The sequence below is a fragment of the Python bivittatus genome, unplaced genomic scaffold (assembly GCF_059951505.1).
Source record: "Python bivittatus isolate LINGU-HERP-01145 unplaced genomic scaffold, Pbiv_v1 ctg000400_np1212, whole genome shotgun sequence".
NCBI classification, from domain to species: Eukaryota; Metazoa; Chordata; class Lepidosauria; order Squamata; family Pythonidae; genus Python; species Python bivittatus.
The window spans coordinates 9342781-9363645 of record NW_028277073.1 but is presented as its reverse complement, the minus strand read 5'-3'; the positions used below and the strand labels follow the sequence as shown (position 1 = coordinate 9363645).

The 20865-nt window shown below is 36.6% G+C and overlaps 1 protein-coding gene across 6 annotated transcripts in view; it reads right to left on the bottom strand.

Annotated features, from left to right (window-relative positions):
- PCDH15 (protocadherin related 15) overlaps window positions 1-20865 on the bottom strand; it is a 435688-nt gene that overhangs the window by 133713 nt on the left and 281110 nt on the right. For all 6 annotated transcript variants that reach the window (XM_088144402.1, XM_088144401.1, XM_088144400.1 and 3 more), the window contains exons 19-20: window positions 10272-10577; window positions 8723-8947 (exon numbers count right to left, since the gene is read on the bottom strand). In XM_088144402.1, coding sequence (XP_088000528.1) covers window positions 8723-8947; window positions 10272-10577 — 531 coding nt within the window. The remainder of the gene's footprint in view (window positions 1-8722; window positions 8948-10271; window positions 10578-20865) is intronic.

Below are 20865 nucleotides of genomic sequence, written 5' to 3'. Positions count from 1 at the left end.
TCCCAGAATTCCCCAGCCAGCCATGCTGGCTGCGGAATTCTAGGAGTTGAAGTCCACTCATCTTAAAGTGGCCAAGTTTGGACAACACTGCCTTAAGGCATCAGGCTAGAAACCAGGAGACTGTGAGTTCTAGTCCCACTTTAGGCACAAAGTCAGCTGAGTGACCTTGGGCCAGTCCTTCTCTCTCAGCCCTAGAAAGAAGGAGGCAAGGGCAAATCACTCCAAAAAACCTTGCCAAGAATACTTCAGGGACTTGTGCAGGTAGTAGCCAGGAGTCAAGGCTGATTCAAAGGCGCATATTCATGCACACACACACACACCAATCCTTAATGCACTTTCAAACATGATAAATTATGAATAAGAAATATTTATATGTCCACTGAAAGTTGGTCAATTATGGTGGGGTATAAATCCAGTTAACAAATAAATGTATGTCTTTGCATATGAGAGGCAAAGAAATTGCTCTTTAATGAAGATCATTCATTTCAAAATATTACAGTTTTATGTATGTCTACTCAAATGCAAGTTCAGTATCATTTTAATGGTGTTCATAGGACTGTGTTGCTGATATTCTTTTACAATATTTTTACGCAACAGAAATTTTAAAAAAACGAAAGTGAATATAAATATTATCTATTTATTTATTGATCAAGTTTATATCCCACCATAATCACAAGAGTCTGGGCAGCTCACAAAGATAATACACTAAAATATAGAAACATAGAGATAAGACAGATAAAACCTAAACAAAATGGATGGCCCAGGCCCCAGAAGTCCTCTGTGTTCAGCTTTTTCTTGAAGGTGGACAGTGTTAGAGACAGATGAATTTCCAATAGGAGGTCATTCCAGAGGGACCAGCCCCATCACTGAAAAATGCTTCCAGACTTTGTTCCCCTCTGACTTCACAGAAATGGGGGACAATCAGCTGCAACATTATATATAGCATACATGTACAGATACATTATAAATGTTCCATATATTTGGAACTCTATTATAAATGCTATAATATTTATATTTAGGGGACAAGCGGCTGCTACAGTATAAATGTAGAATACATTTATGATTCTGATCATTGTGTGATTAATAGTAATCACAGTGACTAATAATATTAATAATTAATAATATTGGGAATGATTTAACTTCTGACATGGCAGGATAGGATGAAGAAAATTGCTGCATGATAGCCACATGAAAAAATAAATGAATTTCTAAGAGCTGTGAGGATTCATAAACTCTAGGACATAAGACCTGATATACAGTTGTTGCAAAATGGAAGAGCATGTCAAAGATTTTATGATTCTGGAACCATATTTAGGCACATCCTTTGTGTGAAATTACACAGACAATTGCCCTTATTATTTTTACATCACTGAATGGCATAAACAGGATCAGTAAAATCTGTGAACAGTGCATCTAAACTTTATCAAAAATGGGGGAGCATGAGTTCAGCATCCAGTGCTTCTGAAAATTTAGTTCACACATAAACACTCTCTTAAGCTACATTCTTATACCCACGGTCCTAACAGGGAGTCCAACTGAATTCAATAAAATCTATTTTTGAGTAGAGAAACCTAAGACTACACTGTTAGTAATTTCCTGAAAAATGTTATCTATATATCCCATTATAGGTCTAGTTTCCCATCAAGAGACAAAATGAACTGAAATAGTACCTGCTTCTCAACGAAGATAAGAATCTCCTTTGAGTTAAGTTTAATCCCAAGTGATTTCACGGACACACGTGCAGTTTTCTTGGGACCTTTTTTCATTTTCCAGTGTACAGCTCTGCTAGTCCCTGATAACTCCCATTCAAGTATTGAGTAGAACCTACTCTGTCTAGCTTCTAAAGCTTTGGGCTACCCAAAATTAGCTGTGGGGGTACCCTCTGGTGGTTATGGCATTCAGAAAGGCTTATACATTGTTTCCAGTCTCCATAGCTGCTGGTATAAATTCCACCCCAAGTTGTTTTCTTCATGAGAAGTCTTATTCTATGGACTGGGATTTCCTTAACTGGATAACACTCAACATTCAGTGCAAATACTCCCCAGCATTATTTTCTTATATTTTTCTACCATGGAACTGTCTGAAGAATTTAGACAAGAAATCAATACTATCAAGAAAAGATGGATAGTTTTAGATTTTTTTTCCAGCAATATCCTTACTTACTATATAGACCCAGAGATGACACATTAGTAAAAAATGAATGAGAGAGCGTAGCATCTAAGGTGATAGTCTTGTACATGTACCAATAAAACCTCAGATGATACTGTCAGGAAAAAAAAATGCTTTTAGGAAAATAGTAGTAGTTATAACATGGCTTCTATTCAAGACTCAGTCTGAAAGTTCCTTTATTATCTGAAGATTGGCAACAAATAACCTGGTTGATAAAGGAATGGGAGTACTTTAAAAGGGGCATTTTTCATTCCAAATGTCATAGTTCAAAAATATTGATGTTTGTGGCTTGGACACATTCATTTTTCTAGCACAATCTAATACAGTGATCAAAACTCACAGAGGAAGAGAAAGGACCTATTATATATTTAAAATATTTTTTCAGTATCATAATTGCTTGGGTTGTAAAAGAATATAGTGATTGATATAAAAATATTAGTGTCCAAAGTAAAAAGCTTAAAGAGACAAAAATTTACTCTCACGAGCTGTAGCTTAACAAAGAGAAAGATTAGATAGAGCATCTTTATTGGCTTCCTAAAAGGCACTTCCAAAGTGAAACACATTGAAAGCCGACAGCAGAGTCAAAATCATGCTTAAAGTAGAAACCAGGTATCAGTCAGGATAAGAAATTCAGCACTCTACTGGCAGTCTAAGTTGAGAGGGTAGAAGCACAAAATCTGGTTCAAGGAAAATCAGGGTTCCAGGAAGTCAAACAATATTTAGAGTGACTACACAAACTCCAGACTATCACTGGAGTCTCCTGGCCTCCATAAACATACATATCAGGTGATGCTGATGTACTGTGAATTAACTCTACGTTTAATTAGCACAATAACATTTGCTTGTCAAGCTAGTCTCTTCCTTGTTTTCTCCACAAAGGCACAGGTGCCCTCTTTCTTTTGCAGAAGCTTAAGGAGAAGGAGCCTCCTGCTCTGTCCCCAATTTGTATTTCCTATGTTTGCCTTAACTAGGTATCTGATCCCTGCTAGGCACTTAACAGTGTAGCTAATCCTCACTAACATATAACTTTCCCTTGCTGGTGCCTAAACTATGCAGCTATTTCTGGCCTTGTTTTTCCATAAGCAATCTAAGTAACCCAGAAAAGTGGAGGGTGGGTATAGAGAAAGGTTGAAGGGCTATAAAACTATAAAGCTCCTTGTAGGTAGTTTCACCATGGCTGATGTCTCATGCTGTTCTCTGTACCTGCCACTGGTGATTGGGAAAGGAACCCTCTTATGTAAGTATACAGAATCAATCAATAAAGCTTTGCTAATTGCATTTATTCTGGTTTCTGTCACCCACTCCTTCTTCATAATTTGAATCATGGCCACTTCAGCCAGCTGATCAGAAGTGTGAGACTTGGATTCCTAAATTAACTAGCACAACTACCATCACAGAAGAAACCATAATATAAACAAGAATGGACTGGCATATTCACAAACGTCTATAGTAAACAATTTTTAAGAAAACTATATTACATTCCCAGATTGTAAATACTGATGGCTTTATTGACCATTGACTTTACTGACCAGTGACTATTTGCTTTCATGTAATTTTGGGAAATATGTTTAACTTCTACTTACTACATCCTACATACAATATAAACAACATATATATGGGTTGATAAAAAACAGTGGAATTAGCTGGTGAAAACTTTGTCATGGTGAGCAAGTTCCTTGCTCTTCCTCTTTCCTCATCATTCCTCTTCCACTTTCATTTCACCACTATGTCCAGCCCAGAAAATCATGGTCAAAATAAAATATCTGAAATCAACTTCAAACTTGGATAAAGATGTGTGGGAACAACACCATTGTTTCCCATGCTATTTTTTTTTAAAATTCTGACCTCAAATTAGATTGCTTTTATCATTTGTCTGCAGAAATTATTGCAAAATGCAGGGTGAGTCCAGGAAAAGAATATTTAATAAGGACTGCATGAACATTTGAGAGAACTATATTGTTTATTCTAAAGATGGGCAAGAATAACAAAAGCGTTTGAAGAAGTTGGGAGGCGTATTCAGCCATGAAGTCCAGTGTCTTGTTCGGCGAGGAAGATATCACTGCCAGTTGGCTGTCTAGCATTGACCTGAATGCATCCAATGAATGGGAGACCACCATGTCTCTAGATAACTGGCTTCACTCTTTTAGGGATTTTTTCCCCTTCCACATTCATTTAGAATCAGCCTTTCTGTAACTTAATCTGGTTATTTTGTGTCCTACACTCTGAAATGAAGGAGAGACCTTGATTCTCTTCTACATGACACTTGGTTTTAAAAGGAATTTACGGCTACAATTTAACTATTATATTCTGCCCCTAATATGTAAACTTCCAGGAAGACCAGACAATTTCTATGTGAACCATCTTCTAGAAGATTGGAAACCCTTTATCACTTGAGCAGTAGCCAAATTCTGTGTTGCTGCAATGAAAATAAGGCAAAACTGGTTATAGACATAATCCCTTCTATTTTATTTATCACTTTAGGTTTATCACATACTAGCTATCTTGTTGTTAGTTTATATATATATTATTTCATAGTCTGTAATATTTTAGATTTACACTTGCACAGGTAATTAATGCAGTGTATGTCATATTTTTATGTGTTATTTTATCTTTGTTATGCTATATTTTATCTCTATTAGATTTTACATTAGTTTTTTTTTTTTTTGCTGGTCATTGACTGAATATTAGACATAAACGATTACTTTTCATAATATAATAATAATGTTCTGTTCAATATGATTGCTGTGGTGTTGGCCTGTGCTTTTCATTTGGTTAAAACACCATATTAACTGGAATATAGAACTGACTGTGACTCCCTGCTCTTCTCCACATTTTTTTCTGTTGTTTGAAAAGAGATATGTCTGATAGGGAGAGCTTTCCCATGGAAAACTGAAAGCTAGGACATTTAAGGCTGAGGATTGGCACAGGAAGACAGATGGCCTGATGCCATAAAGGGCTGAGATGAAATCTGGACTATCCTGGCTCTTCGACACATCAAGCTGAGGGCCAGACTTATCCTCATACTCTGTACTTTCTGCTGGCAAGTTATGTTCAGCACGAGCATCACTCCTGCAATGAAGTGGAATATGTTGTAAAATAAGGGGAGACTACTGGAAAGAATTTCCCACTGGCGATCATGCATGATAGATATTTACAACTGAACTTATGCATGAATAAGGATAGGGGGTGAACCTTCTCTGGGACTTCACATCATCCTTTCATGTATTTGAAGAATGCTATCATGTTTCTTGTCAGGCAGATAAACATTTCCACTTCTTCGTCAGCTTTGGTTTCTAATCCTTTTTGGAACCTGTGTTCTCATTTGTCTGAAATCTTCAAGGGCATGGTCCCAAACTAGAAACAGTAATCTGAGGCTGAGTCTGACCAGTGCAAAATAAAGTCGAATTATTATTTCCTGCAATCGGGAAACTATACATCTATCAATGCAGCCCAAAATTGCACAGCAAAATGGGTGTGCATGCATGCCCAGATGCAGCTGATCGAGGACAGCCTGAAAAGCAGCTGTACTGAACCATCTGGAGGACGTGGCTATATAAAAGCTTCAAGGAGAGGTGCTTTGTTCACACCAACAGAGTTTGCAAAGGCCCATTTCAAATGCTTGATACCATTGACTTCCTTTGCCTGTTAGCATGTTGCTATCTTAATACAGCCACAGATATACCATTTTTTTTCTTTTTATCTTGAATATTTTTGAAAAAAAAACCTTTTAAAAATTATTCTTTACGTCCTTTGCCAGCATCAGCTCATTCTGACCTTTCTCTTTCTGGACACGTTCTCTACCTTTCTAAGCTCTCTGCATACACCACACTTGTTCTTAGCCAAAAGAAACAATCTGTATATAGGCTACCTTGGTGGTCTGTCATCCTTGACTCCTCTTATATATGTCTTCATAGGGATCTTCAGCCACATTGGCTTGTTCTGCTGTTCTTTTTTTAAAATTATTATTTTCTTCATTGATATTGTTTGCATTTCTGCTTTTTAGTAGCTACTTTTCCACTCCTTCTACCTCCTTGACCAAGGGTCTTTCCTTGCTTGAACCTAATTAGAATTTGGACATGTCCCAGCACGTCCTGCTGTGTCCTCATGATGCTCTCTTCATCTTGTCTCCAACTCATATGTTAGAGAGCTTAAAGCTTAGCTGTTCCAGTGTTAAAACAGTATCTACCTCCCCCTCAGTATCTAACAATTCACAACAACTTATTGTAAGTACACTCTGACATGCTTCATAACCATTGTGTTGGTGGTGCTGTCAGATGACTCCCTAGGAAGTGTGATTAGCCTGAACTGATTGGCTACTTCAGGCTGGCACACACACATCTGCAGGATCATTCTGCTTTGGACTGTGGAAGAATCCAGTACTCAGGTAGCTTTCCTTGAATGGGACATGAGGACACCAAGCTCCAGTTGCAAGCCAGGACAGAAGCAACTAGGATTAACAGCAAGGTCAGCCAAATCTATGCCACTTTATGTTTCTGCTGCTTGCAGATAGGAGGAAAGCATTTTAACTGAGCTGTGGGGAAAAGCCCTACATCTTCCATATTGATTGGTATCAACTACCTTGCACCTTCCTTCATCCTTTGAAAAAGAAAATTGCCAGCAAGACAAGAGAATGGAGAATTTATTGAAAGAGCTATGGTTTTTATGTCCAACCTGCACAGGATTCATTTTAAAATCCTTCTCAATGAGCTCACTATACTTTGGCCAAACACTTTTTTTTTAAAACCAGTCCTTATGAAGTGCAAGCATCTGTGTCCAGTCCATAACTTAGATAGATAACTTAGAATATGGTCCCAGAAACCAAACTTCTCCCATCAATACTATCTACATAGCCAGTCATTCAATTGCAATTTTCATACATATATGCACATTAGAACTGGGCTGTGCTTTGGATTTATATAGAAAAGGGTGCTTCATAATATGCAGGGATGCTCAATTACCACTTGTTGATAATTCTGCAAAGCGGTTGCTTCTTTTTCCCATGATTTCCCAAATGATTCTGAAGGATGATACAGCCTGTGTATGTACAGTATATGGGCACGTGTGTGCATTTCTCCACTTATTCAAGTATAATTCATTCATCTAGAATCATCAAATGGTAAGAAAGGATGGAACTGTAGGAGGCTACAGGTCACCTATCTTCTCTGTTATGAATACAGAAATAAGCTCACTGTCTGTGACAACGTTTGAAAGAGAAATTTAAAAGCACCAAAATTTAGGAAAGATGAACAATACAAATTATGCTGGATAATAATTTCTTAACAAGACATCTGGAGTGAGAAGAAGCAAAAGAATGGATTGAAACAGATTTTCTACTATAGGTTTTTTTATATATATATTGAACAAAATGTAGCACTAAGAAATTCCATCCAATCCTATCTTCCATAAAACTGGACCCTTGACCCTCTATGAAAATGCAGGTGCACTAGCAGATGCAAAGGAAAACGTCTCTATATGACAAGTTTTGCGTGTGTTGAACAATTATATTTCTCCACTGAATATGCCATTTAAAATAACCTGGTATGAGACTGGCGAATGAGATATTTGCTCTCTTGCAATATATTTAGGTACTTTTATTACCTTTGTTTGAAACCTTCTTTAGACAATTTGTCAAATTAATCATACCACGTACAGTCTGCCTTCATTTTCTTGATTAAAACCACAGAAAAAAAGAGTAAAAGAAACTTGTATCTCCAGATATATGAAAGATCCTAGAATGCTCTCTTCACAGATGATGGTACACTCAACTCAGTCAAAAAATACACTTATACCTATATGTATCTAAGCCACTAACAACATGGATACATTTTTCAGTATTTCACAAATGGGCATTACAGCTGTTTCACACATCATACATAAGCAAATACATATAGCTCACCAATGGATAAGCCTCAATTGTGTACTAACTTGACACACATTTGCAAATATGAGTTTGGCCCAGATGCTTTGTATTTAAAATATTTGGAATATATACTTGGATATTCAATAAGTGAAGTGCCCCTTAAAATTACCAAGATTAAGATACGCAAATTGCATAGCAATTCATGAAAGCAGAAACATTTCTATTGGAATAGTAGATTAGACATGTTTTGGAGAGAAAGTTGGAGCTTTGTAAGAACAGAAATTGAAATGTTAGTTCAGTTCATACAAAGAGCTGATCCCTAAGTGAAGATAATAAAACTGTGGATTTCTGTGGACTTAAACTATAATATAGGCATTGCCACTTCAGTCAAGTGTTTCTTTCCATCTATGGGGGATTTTAAAAGATTCACCCATTCAATTTTGTAGCTCACAGATCTATGAACCAAGAAATAGCTCTTTAATTATGTAATGTAATGCATTATAAATTTAAACATGTTATTCTTATAAAGTCTGCCTATAGGAATGAAACGGAATGAAGATTACAAAACCTTAAAAGAAAAAGAAGCCTTCTTTGGGTATTTTTGTCCTTCTTGAAATGTATCTGGGTCTTGTTTAAAAGCATCACTGAGCAGAGATTATATGAATAGAGAAGGGGGAAAAATGCAATTCTTACCCTTATTCTCACAGTAACAGTAGCAAGGCCTGGAGGCATTGCTCCTCCAATATCGAAGGCTTCCACTAAAAAAGTGAAGGTTGCTTCTGTGCCAGAAAAGGACTCAAAATCCAAGGACTTTAAAAGTGACAATTCTCCTGTAACCTTGTTCAGTGCAAAAAACTGGAGTGGTTCCTGAGTTCGTATTCCATAGGTAATATTGGAACCAAGGTCAGTGTCTTTAGCCTTGAGGAAATGAAGAACAGGGTTTTAGGGTTTATGAATTCTGTTGCTACAAAATGACATCCCCAAAATATTTTTGCAGCATTGAGTTCATGCCTATGTATGACACTCCCCTGACACACACACACCCCACACCCTCCAAAAATCTTTCTCAAACCCATTTATTTATCAGAGGGCATCAAACCTACATATCAAGAACATCTACAGTCAAGAACATCTTCAGGAGCTGGATACTATCACATTATTCTGTGCGATGGCAGAGTTGCTAATAAATAAAAACACCAATCATATAAATATAGCTGGACTCTCAAGAATATCATATCTCATTAGATTTGGTGGTCTCATGAGAGTTTGACTATTTTCTTTTTTTTTTTAAGGGAGGGGTATTTCTGCAAACATAACGTAAGGGTGTAACAGGTAGCCACTGATGCTCCACTGCTAACTCAAACTCTAGTTATGATTAAGTTATGATTATGATATGACTTTTATTTTTTAAGAATTGTTTTGTAGTCATGCAAATAAATATGCCAAATTGTATTGTATTGGTGTCAAAAAAGGAATTTAAATAGCCTCTACAGATTCAAACAGATATTAACATTGACAAAGGATAATAGTTTAGCTGAGAGCCAGTTTGGTGTAGTGGTTAAGCCAACAGGCCAGAAACCAGGAGACTTTGGTTTGAAGCCAGCTGGGTGACCTTGGGCCAGTCACTCTCTCTGTTGCCAGAAACCAAGACTGACCTGAAGGCATAAAGCTATACTAATTTAGCTATTTTATTTCATTATTTTATTTTTGGACTGGAAATATTTTTAATGACAGCTCAAGGCCTTTTAGTATTTTTCTGATTTAAAATACTGAAAATCATTATTGTTAATTAATCTATTATAAAGACTCCTACTATTTTAGTAATTTTTTTGTTTTCTACAGATTACAAATCCTGAATATAGTCTGGAACATTTCATAAGGAGATAACTTATTCTTTTTTTGTAACTGAATGAACCTTTTAATATACAGGAAAGTTACCTAGAGAGACAGTTTCGTATAGTGGTTAAAGGTGCTAGACTAGAAACTGGGAGGCTGTCGGTTCTAATTCTGCCTTAGGCATGGAAATAGGCGGGTGACTTTGGGCCAGTCACTCTTTGTTCTAGGAAGAGAGCAAGGGCAAACCAGTTCTGAAAATGTGGCAAAGGAAACTGAATAGACTTGTCCATGTAATTACCAGGTGTCAGGTCTGACTCAATGACACACGCACAGACACACACACACAAACATTTTATGGCACATTTTCTTGGCCATCAATATATTTTGAAATTCATGCCTCCTTTACCTCTAAATGAAGAAATACAGTGCCTGGGGCCAGGCTTTCAGGAATTGAAACAGTGTAGGAGGCATTTGTGAATACAGGGCTGTTGTCATCAATATCCAGGACTTTGATTCCCAGAGTTAATGTTGTACGACGTGCATCCACGGCTCCATCTGTTGCTTCAGCAATGAGTTCATAATAATCTTTTTTTTCTCTGTTTAGTTTCACTGAAGTATAAATACTGCCATTGGATGTTATACGAAAAAGATTATTAAAGTTTGCTAAACTGTAATGGACTTGGCCATTTACTCCAGCATCCGGGTCAGTAGCCTAGAAGATAAAAAATATATATATTAAAGTTACAACATTGTAATAGCCTTTCGCACCACATCAGGATCACTTGCCTAAAAGTTATACAGGGGTGAAAGCAGCTTGTACCATCAGAAGACTTTCTCTAAGCCAGTGAAAGCTTCTTTAATGTCTGAATTGGAACCATGTAACTGTAAGGATGGACATCCAATGAACAGGCATCCAGAAGGCAAATCATATTCCAAGCCACAGATTACCAGTTAGCTAGCTTTCTTTTTCAAGAGAGCCATCTCTAGTCTTTTTAGATCTTGTGACAGGAAGCAAAATTTATACCTATTTTCTCCCCTCTTTGTTTTGTAAGAAACGGTTAATTCATTGTTCTTAGTCAAGGAAGGAACAATTGAGGCAATAATTGAGATTTATATACTTCTGGAGAAAGATGTTACAAAAAACTGCCCTTTTTTTTTTTTTTCTTCCCTGGTGGGACATGTTTGACGCCCTATAAAAAAACACAACAATCAAAGCCAGTGATTAGATGATCATGTGTCCCTCCCAGAGCAAAAAGTATCATTATTATTGTGGCTTTAGAGTCGAACATCGAAGAAAGAAAGTCAAGTACAGCAATCAAACAATATATGATTTTTTTAAAAAAGAAGAAAAAAATAGAACAGCAATTTTTCAATTGAAGTTCTCCAGCTTTCAGACTAGAGTCTTTCTCAGCTCCATCTGCAGTACCCAAGGATTAAAGTCTAGGCATGGCAAACAGACACTCTGTCACTGAACTGAATCCCTTTCCTTTATCTTGAAACAATACATGAGCATTCTCTAAAAAGCAACAGTGCATTAGTGAATATCTTTTGTAGTAGAATGGGATATGTGGATACCATTCAGCATGGTATGGAGATCACATTGTTGATCAGTCACTTTTTTCATCAGCTAGTGGAGCTTTCCACACCAGCAATTTATATCGCCCATGGTGATATAAAGCCTGTCTTCATTAGTGATATATTAGCACGGCTATGCCTGCAAAGATGCTATAAATTGTTAGTGATGAAATGCTCATAATACCACTTTAAATTATTATTGAATTTCATATTGCACAAGTGCTTTTGGAACTGCATGTTTGTTTCTGGAACTGCATATGCATTTGGTTAAACATGTTTAATACAAAGAACAGTTTGCCTTTACGGACAGTTCTGGTAGCTCAGCATTTGATGCAGCAGATCTACCGATATAGGCCAGATATTGAGAAATTCGTATATTTGGCCAATCTCCACTTTTTCAGTTAGTAAACATGGACTATAAATACTATTTTTCTACCTTGGGCTAAAATTTTCAATGGTAGAAATCAAAGAAATTTGTCCAAATACTAAAACCATGCTTGATATCGGTCATGGACTGATGAAGATAAATAAATTAATGTTTCATCCAGATTAAATAGGGGTTATTCAAAAGGCATATCAAGGACTTGTTAACCACCTTGAACATCATTTTAGTAGGAAATATGTACTTTCCCTGATTTCGCAATTATGAATGCTTCTTGATCTAGGATGAAGCTGATCTTGGGCTCTGGGCTCTATATAACTGTGTGCTTAATGAGTTGCATTAACCCAGGTGACTCATTAAACTAGCCAAAAAAAAGTTGCAACTCTGTTAAAGAGGCACTCCATTCCTGCTTCTGAATCATTTTCAAAATATGTACAGCCCTATTACCCTATTAGGCATTACTAAGCCTACAGTTCATGCATTCTGCCCTACCTCATAAAGTATTTGCTTTCCCCTGAAGTTCTCAAATGGCAAAAGAGAAAACCCCAGACACTGCTTTTTCTCATCTTCTGTTAAGAGTTATCATTTGCTTGAGAATTATTACAGTAATAACTCTTTCTTTCGATCTTGGTATTAGTCCTACTGGGCCCACAGCCAGTTCTTCTGTATGATATGAAGCCATGTCTGGACATCAGTATCAGGACAGGACCAGGATACTGATACTGCATAACCCCTTCTCTTCTTTTCACCTTGCTTAAATGAAGGCACATTCTTTTGCCCTGGTAGCTGTTATGAAGGGCAGGCTTCTATAAGACCATTCCATCTGCATATACTTATAAAACAGCTTCCAAATGATTTCAGAAGATAAGCAATAGAAAAGTCCCTAATTATCCGCACTGCTGTCAGGAAGTTTTCAAAGACCTTTAATATCCTGCCATGGTGCTCAGTGTGAGCAGATAATGAAACCATTTATCTTCATGGAAATCAATTAAAACTTAATTAAAACGGTTAATAAAAATCATACAGTTGTCTCCCTTTTGCACTCCATCAATACAATAAACATTAACAGTTTCACCATTATTTCTATTGGGCTGTTAATACATCTTTGCAAACATATCTTCTTCATACGGATGCCTAAATATCTCGACTTCTTTGGCAGCCGCTTCTCGAAATCAGCGGCTGAAAATCAAATCAGGCTGAAAAACCTATCACTGCTTTCCTTGGGTCATGGAGACACAAATACAGTCATAGTAAATGATGTGTGGGTAGGATCCCAATTTAAAGAGCTTCCGTTTAGGAAAGTCTGCTTTAAATCAGTTGTTAGAAATGAATGATATCCAACAGCATGTCTAAATAAGAGGTGAAGTCTAAAACTTGGAGATGAGGATGAGATATTACAGAATCATCTCCAATTTTGCCTTTGAAAAACTAGAAAACTTGACTGAACCAATAAATAAACCTGTTGTCTTCATCCAAGCTGGGATTTTAGGTCACGTTTCCCAAGACTGGTTATACTGGAAAAATTGCAAATAGCTATTAGCTATATGATTCACATAAATTAAAACTATTACTTTTAAATCTTCTTTAGAAAGAGGTAAGGCCCTGATGGTGGAGAACTGGGCATAACGTATCATGGGGATTTTAGCTGAGATAACAGCAGCACACTGTACTTTCACTGGTTTAATACATGACAGATGCATATAAGCAAAAGCAATGTGTGTTCACAGATAGTTTTGCACACAAAAGCAGCTGAATAGCTGGTAGCTGGAGTATAATACCCATTAGACAAGAGTAAAAATTTAAAAGATTAATTGCTAACTGAAATGTTACTGCCCAATTAAATTGTGTGTTAATATGCTATTCTTCAGTTATCAGGGAAACAAGAGAGCACATATACCTCAAAACTAGTTATTGTTTATGCAACTATTATGTTTGATTCTGAGCATCACAGCTGAAAAATGATTCCAACTGTTCAGTAAGGAGCAACAAAGATGATCTGGGAATTAAAAAGTAGGTTCTATGAAAAGAGATGGTAGAAGCGGAGTTTGAATTTAACACTATCATATCTTGTCAGAGTTCACACTGGCATGATGAAAATTGGAAACATATATATATCCTCCTGCACTGCTTAGCTTAATCAAGGACTGCATGAATTCTAGAGTAAATCTTATTTTTCATGGGTCAGAATCCACAAATCAGTTTGAACTCTCTTTTAAACTTTCTGTCTCAGAATGGAGTACTGTAAAATGAAATATATCTATATATTTCACTTCCAAAATATACAAAGAATAGATGATACAACAAGGAATGAGTAACTGACCCCACCAGGGCTGCTTACATCAAGGGTGGCACAGGAACTCCAGCTAGGATTTCATCTCTAAAAAAGCAAACCCAGTTGTGTCTGTTACACAGGTAAATGTGTTTATAGAACATACTGTTTTCACTTCTGTTCTTTACTATGTTAAACAAGTTAAACCCATCAAATTGGCCTAAAGTCACCCAAAGCTGGCTTCTGTCCCTAGAGGAATGTGTGTGTGTGTGTGTGTGTGTGTCTGTGTGTGCGCGCACATGTGCGTGCGCACACACACACCAGAAACAGCAGCATGAGCCCCATGCCACCACTGAGAACTCCTCTTAATTCGTGGCCTTTTATTGAAAAAATACGTGTATCAACAGCAACAATTCATGAATCAGATATTTAGTCACAGTCCTTTTTAATTAACATTTGTTTCTAAAAATATTTTTCTCAATAAATTTGTTTAGCTCCTAGTGATGTTAAATTAAATACTTAATAAGGCCCTCCAACTAGGAGAATAAAGTAACAAATATGTCTCAGAAGAGCATCGTTTAAATCTTGAAATGTAAAAAAAAACCAAAAACTTTAAGAAAATACTTTATGCAAAGGTTTTTCCCATACAACAGATGTTGGACTTCCTTAACCATCAAAATGCTCTCTTATTATTTCTGTAGGTCAGTCTTCCATGCAACATGGAAAAGTAACAAAACAAAGAGATGAGCTTGCCCAGATAAGTATTGTCACTCTTCCTAGCTTTTTCTAGGTCATCATCTGTAGTTCAGGCACCTGAAGCAGGGGCACTTACATGGATGGGGGCAGCCACGAGCATACAAATACTATCGATTGTTAGACATGGTGAGATCAAAACTTGTAAAGGCTATTTTCCCAGTTCCCCATTATGTATTTATTTGTATTTTTTTTTTTTTTGTTCAAGTGGCCTGGCACATTTAGTCTGCTACTTAATTTTCGAGCTAGTTCAAGGAGAATTTTGGCAGAAGAAAATGACTGTCACAGAGATTTTCCTTTCATTTTTTAGGATCGCCTGTTTTGATACTGTGCTAACTTGGCACAGTATCCAATATGAGTAAGGGATGTTGAATGGCAAAAGGATCTGAGCCTGATGACCACTTGTTTTAGCCAAGGTAATTTTAGAACAAGTTTTATATCTACAAGTATCTTTATAAGTTCATAGCTATGAACAAAAGATGACTTTTAAAATTCTACCTTTGCCCTTGTGAGAAGGAAGATATCTTACCCTGTCATACCTCTGTTTGAACATGTTTATTAATGTGGAATGAAATGATACAGGTGGTGGGACATGGACTTTTGTACTGTCCCATTTATAGAGTCTCACCACATACAGTATAATCTGAATGAAAATGCCAGACAGGTACATGAATATTATATACATGTGTGTGTGTAAGTATGTATTTTCCTTTTATATATCTGATTTATGACCACAGTCTAATAGTTATCTCCATAGATTAGCATTAACAGTTTTGCCTGGAAAGATTAATAGGTAAACCAGAAAATGGAATAAACCCTCTGTACTTCCCATTTCTTACTTCAACCTCCCACGATAAAAAACTTCTAAATGTATGTCACTATAGTCAGAAAGATCCAACGAACGTTTGGCCCATTTCAAGTCCTTCATAGGAATGTGGCAGTTGAAATGAACAAAGAAGAACTTAGTGGTGCTTTTAAGTATGAACATTTTAATAGGATTTAATTGTGCTTCATCTATTGAGGATGGTTTCCCTGTTCCTCTGTCAGTATCCAAGAGAGAGTGCCATTCTTAAGGTGATATATTGGGTACAATAAAGCATTTTACACATATAAAGAGGAGCACTTAACTCATTTGCAATTTCTGTTTCCCAAATTTTAAATTTATCATTGTATCCCTAAAATAAGAAAATATTCATAGTAAAGAGATGTAAACAGTTGTACATTCTATGCATTAGCCTAGGAAATGTGATATGCTATGCTATATTGTATAAAGTGGGCTTCTCCAAAATGGAAAATATTCAAACTCTGCAATTATGAATAATGCAGAAGCCTAATTCCAACATAATCTATTCTCTTTCTTGTTTTGTGCAAGGACTCCTACTGTGACATTAAGAAAATAACTAAGGAACAGGATGATCTCTGCCTAGGAAGGAACAGTTTAGTTTCACAGAATATTAGGGAATATATCGTAATTTTCCCATAAACTCAATTTGTTTGGTCAATATTTCAAATTGGAGTGTGATGTATGTTATTTACTACATTGCTATTTTATTGCATTTGCCAGTGTCAATATCAGTTTTTCTACTAATCCCCAAGACTGATTTCCTGTTCAGAATTAAGGCTTTTTTCTCCAAAGGTGGTCATTGAACGATTGAATTAAATAGGGAGGTCACCTTCAGTGCACACATTTACACACACACTTGTTTTCAGATTAGCTAAACTCTTCCTGGATGGTAGGATTAAAAAGAAAAATGATTATGGAAGTGAGTTAAACAATGTAAAATAAAGAAACTATGTAGAAGAAAGGAAGAAAGGGAATTATGGGATAGTTAAGCAATTCTGCAACAAGAAAGTAACAACATTTTAAATCATGTTCCCTCAGAAGCCCTCATGAAGAAAAAGTATCTCTAAAGAAATATAAATATTAATTGTAAACATATTGGCCTATACATGAAGATATTTTCTTGTATTACTTTGTAATATATTTTCACTAACAGTTCTGTTCTTGGTGTATGCATGTGGAAATACTGTCAAACTCAGGGCAGAAAAGGGGAAATCTGGAATCAAATTAGGACTTCTTTCAGAACCAGATAAAACCATTTTAAATTATTTACATTTAAGATGACATGGCATTTGAGTGGTAGCATTCAAACTGGGCAACTAGAAATGGGTAATTCTTATGAATTGCCTGCCCACTTAAACTGTACAGGGCTAGGATCTAGAAGAAGCCTTGTTCTCAAGAAGCAGGAGGTTTAATAATCCTAGCAGGGCAATAGATCATCTGACTTTAATCCTGGGACTGTAGAAATGACTGGTAGGGCAGGATTTCAGAACTGGAACTAGGAGACAATGGGGTGGGGGGACAATGTTGGGAAGGGTGTGTTATCATGAAAAAAACTTCTGATTTTGCCTCAGTCAGCATTATGTCCCCAGGTTTCTTGTGTCTATCACAAGATTCTGTTTCTGTATTCTTGACACCAAGGATAAGATCCAGATCCTAGTGGCTCCAAACAGACATCTCTTCCTAATACCATGGTCCCCCTCTGTCTTCAGCACACAACCTCTGTACATGTTACACTGGTTTCATTTAAAATATTAAATGATTTGTCAGGAAAAGATCTATGCTATATCTACCTACCTACCTACCTACCTACCTACCTACCTACCTACCTAAATTCTTTTGCGATTAATAAACTCTCTTCTCTGTTAATATGCCAACTATCTTGCTACCTCGGACAGGAGAGTTCCCTGATGCCTCCTGAAAATGTGCTAATTCATAGCGGTTCAGCAGATCTTTCATGAAATTTCAGATATAAGTTTAGGATCACAATATTTTCATGCCCTGTATGTGAAATGTTAACAAATCAAAATCAAAGTGGTTTGATATGCCTCAACTTCAATGCTAGCTTCATGCATTTGAATACTCAAGTCTTTCTGCTTCACAGAAAAGGTACTGAAAAACTCAACAGGGCCTCAGGGAGATCCCAGTGATAAAATTAAAGAACAGCGAGGAATATCATATACTGCCAATATCCATAAGGTGGAATTAAAAAGGTCCGAAATACATTCAGAATACTTCGAGATTTGTCCTTTCCAGTTTTAGCCCTTTTCATCTGCTTTACATTCTGCCTTTCCCAGCAGACAATGCCAATGGCTGCCAGAGATTACAAGCATTCAGCTGTGAATGCTTTTACCTCATGAGCTATTACTAATACATACAAATTATATTGATGGAGCTTGGCATTTTACAGAGTTTAAGTAGATATTCTTTTGTTTTGATTCCAAAAAAAAAGAAAAGAAAAAAAAAGAAAAGTATTTTAAATGGAAGGATATATTCAGCATTGTGGCAAATGCGCCCATATGCAAATAGAAACGCTTCTGGGGGGGCATCATTCTTTTGAATAAACAGTTCAATGCTTAACTAAGGCTACAGATATTGCTTAAGACGGAAACTGATTTTGAATCGTATATACTAATATTACTACAAAACCACTCTCTCTCTCTCTCATAACAACATTCTTTGTTCAGTTTCTTTATCCAGGAATCCATACTGCAGTCTGGTTTTCATGGTGTTATCCTATGGTCCTACAGTCAGATTTCTGGTGGGGGTTTTTTGCTTGTTTGTCAATAAACCATTTTCCTGTGCCAGCTGACAAGACTCCACTGAGGCTTTTAAGCACAACTGCATCTTTAATTAAAAGTTTCTTCCTTGCAAATTGTCTTCAGTGCAAGCGTGAGATGAATGCTGAATTACCCTTTAATTGATTCTTTATTAGTCAGCTTCTATTTCCTATTAGAGGGCCTTTATGATTGGTTGTTGTTAAATAGAATCTGTAATTAATGTCTCCTAAACCGTAGCAACAGAAGACTAATTAAGGGGCCATGTGTCTAAGTGTCATATATGCAAAAATCCTACCCTGAGGAGGGGGTGGAGAAAGATTATGAATCTTAAGTACTGGAGCGTATGATTGTTGGTTATGCAGAAACAGGGTATTTGAATATGGGGAGGTTTGGGATAAGGCCAATGCAGACAACTTTAGTTCTTCATGCAGTCATTTCAAGGTAAAGTAAAGCTTGAGTAGGACTAAAAAAATGTAGCATCAGCCCCTTCAGGCAATATTAAATCTTTTCAAAATACCTGAACTGCATAAACATGATATTTTCTCCTTGCAAAGTACAATTACTATTTGTTTGTTTATTTAGAAAACGCCCGTGTCACCCCCTACTTTAATGGGCAAGGGCATTTTATAAAAATAGAAAAAAAACCCACCAAGAATAAAACGTAATTAAAATGAGAAATAGAAACAGAAGTACTAATAGTCAAATGCAAAAGCATTAAAAGGTTTGAATTAATACATTTGTTTTTAGCTTCTTCCAATGATGTAAAAAGGAGAATGGGGATGATTCAATACTAGTGGCAGTTTAATCAGCAACATAGGTCCTGATACAGAAAAAGTCCAATTAAATGTTGAGCATATCCATGGTGGACTCTGCAAATGGTGCATTGGTAACGTTAGAGAACTGAGTGGATTATAGGACTAGGCAGCCTGAATGCAGCTTGGGTTAAGCCATATAAGCCCCTCCCTCCCTCCCTCCCTATTAGCCACCCAACTCTAATGGACTCTAGAACAAGCCTTTACTGGGCTTGGAGAGCAATGAAACTGTTTCAACTCAGTGACTTTGTGGGGACCTTGGAGAGAAGCTATTCATCATCAGTGCTGCTTCATTCTAGAGCAGCTGCAATTTCCAAGCCATCTTCAAGAGTTACCACACAAAGAATGCACTACATCAATCCAGTAGTGGGTAATAGTAATGATGGCAGGTAAGGCTGTTGAACTTCACAGCTCAGCTAACTTTTATGGAGTAGCTGCTGGTTTTCATATATCTAAAGCTCTACGTGACCTGGGTTCATGTCACTCATGGACTACCTTCTTCAAATAGTGTCTGCTATCCTATGTAATCAGCCAGGGGAACAATGGTTCAGATTCCCTCCCTTTTAGAGGGCTGAAGTAAAGAGCTCAAAAGCAGACTTTTTGTGGTAGCCCATCCCTCTGGAATACTCTACTTCTGGAGGGATTCCTCATATGAAGAGTCCTTTTTAATTTTTTTATGCTTATTAAGAATTTTACATACAGTAAAAGTCAACCCTAAAGAAAAAGACAGAAAAGAAAGAAGAAAGAAGAAAAAGGTGCAAGAAAAGAAAAAAAAAGAAACTAAAATTATGAAATATAATGACTTCTGACTTTCTCTTCAGCATATAATTATAATCTTATAATCCTTCCTCCCTCTTAGATACAAATCTATACAAATCCCCTCAACCCTTCACATAGTCCACATCTTTTTTTTTAATTCTCACTCCTATGGAGAATCCTGAAAAGCTACAAGGGTTCTCCTATTTTTTGATCTATAGCCTCTGGTGCATTGTTGTTTTAATGTTATATATATTTTATATTAACTGCTGGTTTATTGATATTGATATTTTTATCTGATCCACCCAGAATGAGATGGGATATACATTTTGTAAAATAAACTTGTGTCATTAAATTGAGGACTCTTTCCTCTACTTAGAGATGCTGCAAGTTTATCAGCCAGAGCTATAGCTGAGAAAAGCCACCCCACATCCTTTTTTTTTTTTTTTGATGGCTATCCAGTGTCAGTGCAGGAGAACCACATGGATTGAAAAGCTGATTTTTAAAGGGAAGTGCAACTGCATTCATACAAGGCATATTTCCCAAATCTTGAAGTCTAGCCCATGACATCAGTGAAACTCCATTTTGTATGTGCTGGATTTCAGCTCGATCTTCCAGATCAGTCCTTTATAGCCTGGATACACTTGTTCTGGGGACATATAACCACAACATTATCAGCATATCAGCAGTATCTTTTTCAAAACTGTGAATCACCTTCCTAGTGATTCATTTTTATACTAAATAACATGGAAAGCAAAACAGAAACATGAAGGACTCTAGGAGTCCTTGAGGAGAGATCTTCTGGAGAGATAGGAAGGATCAGTGCAAAGTG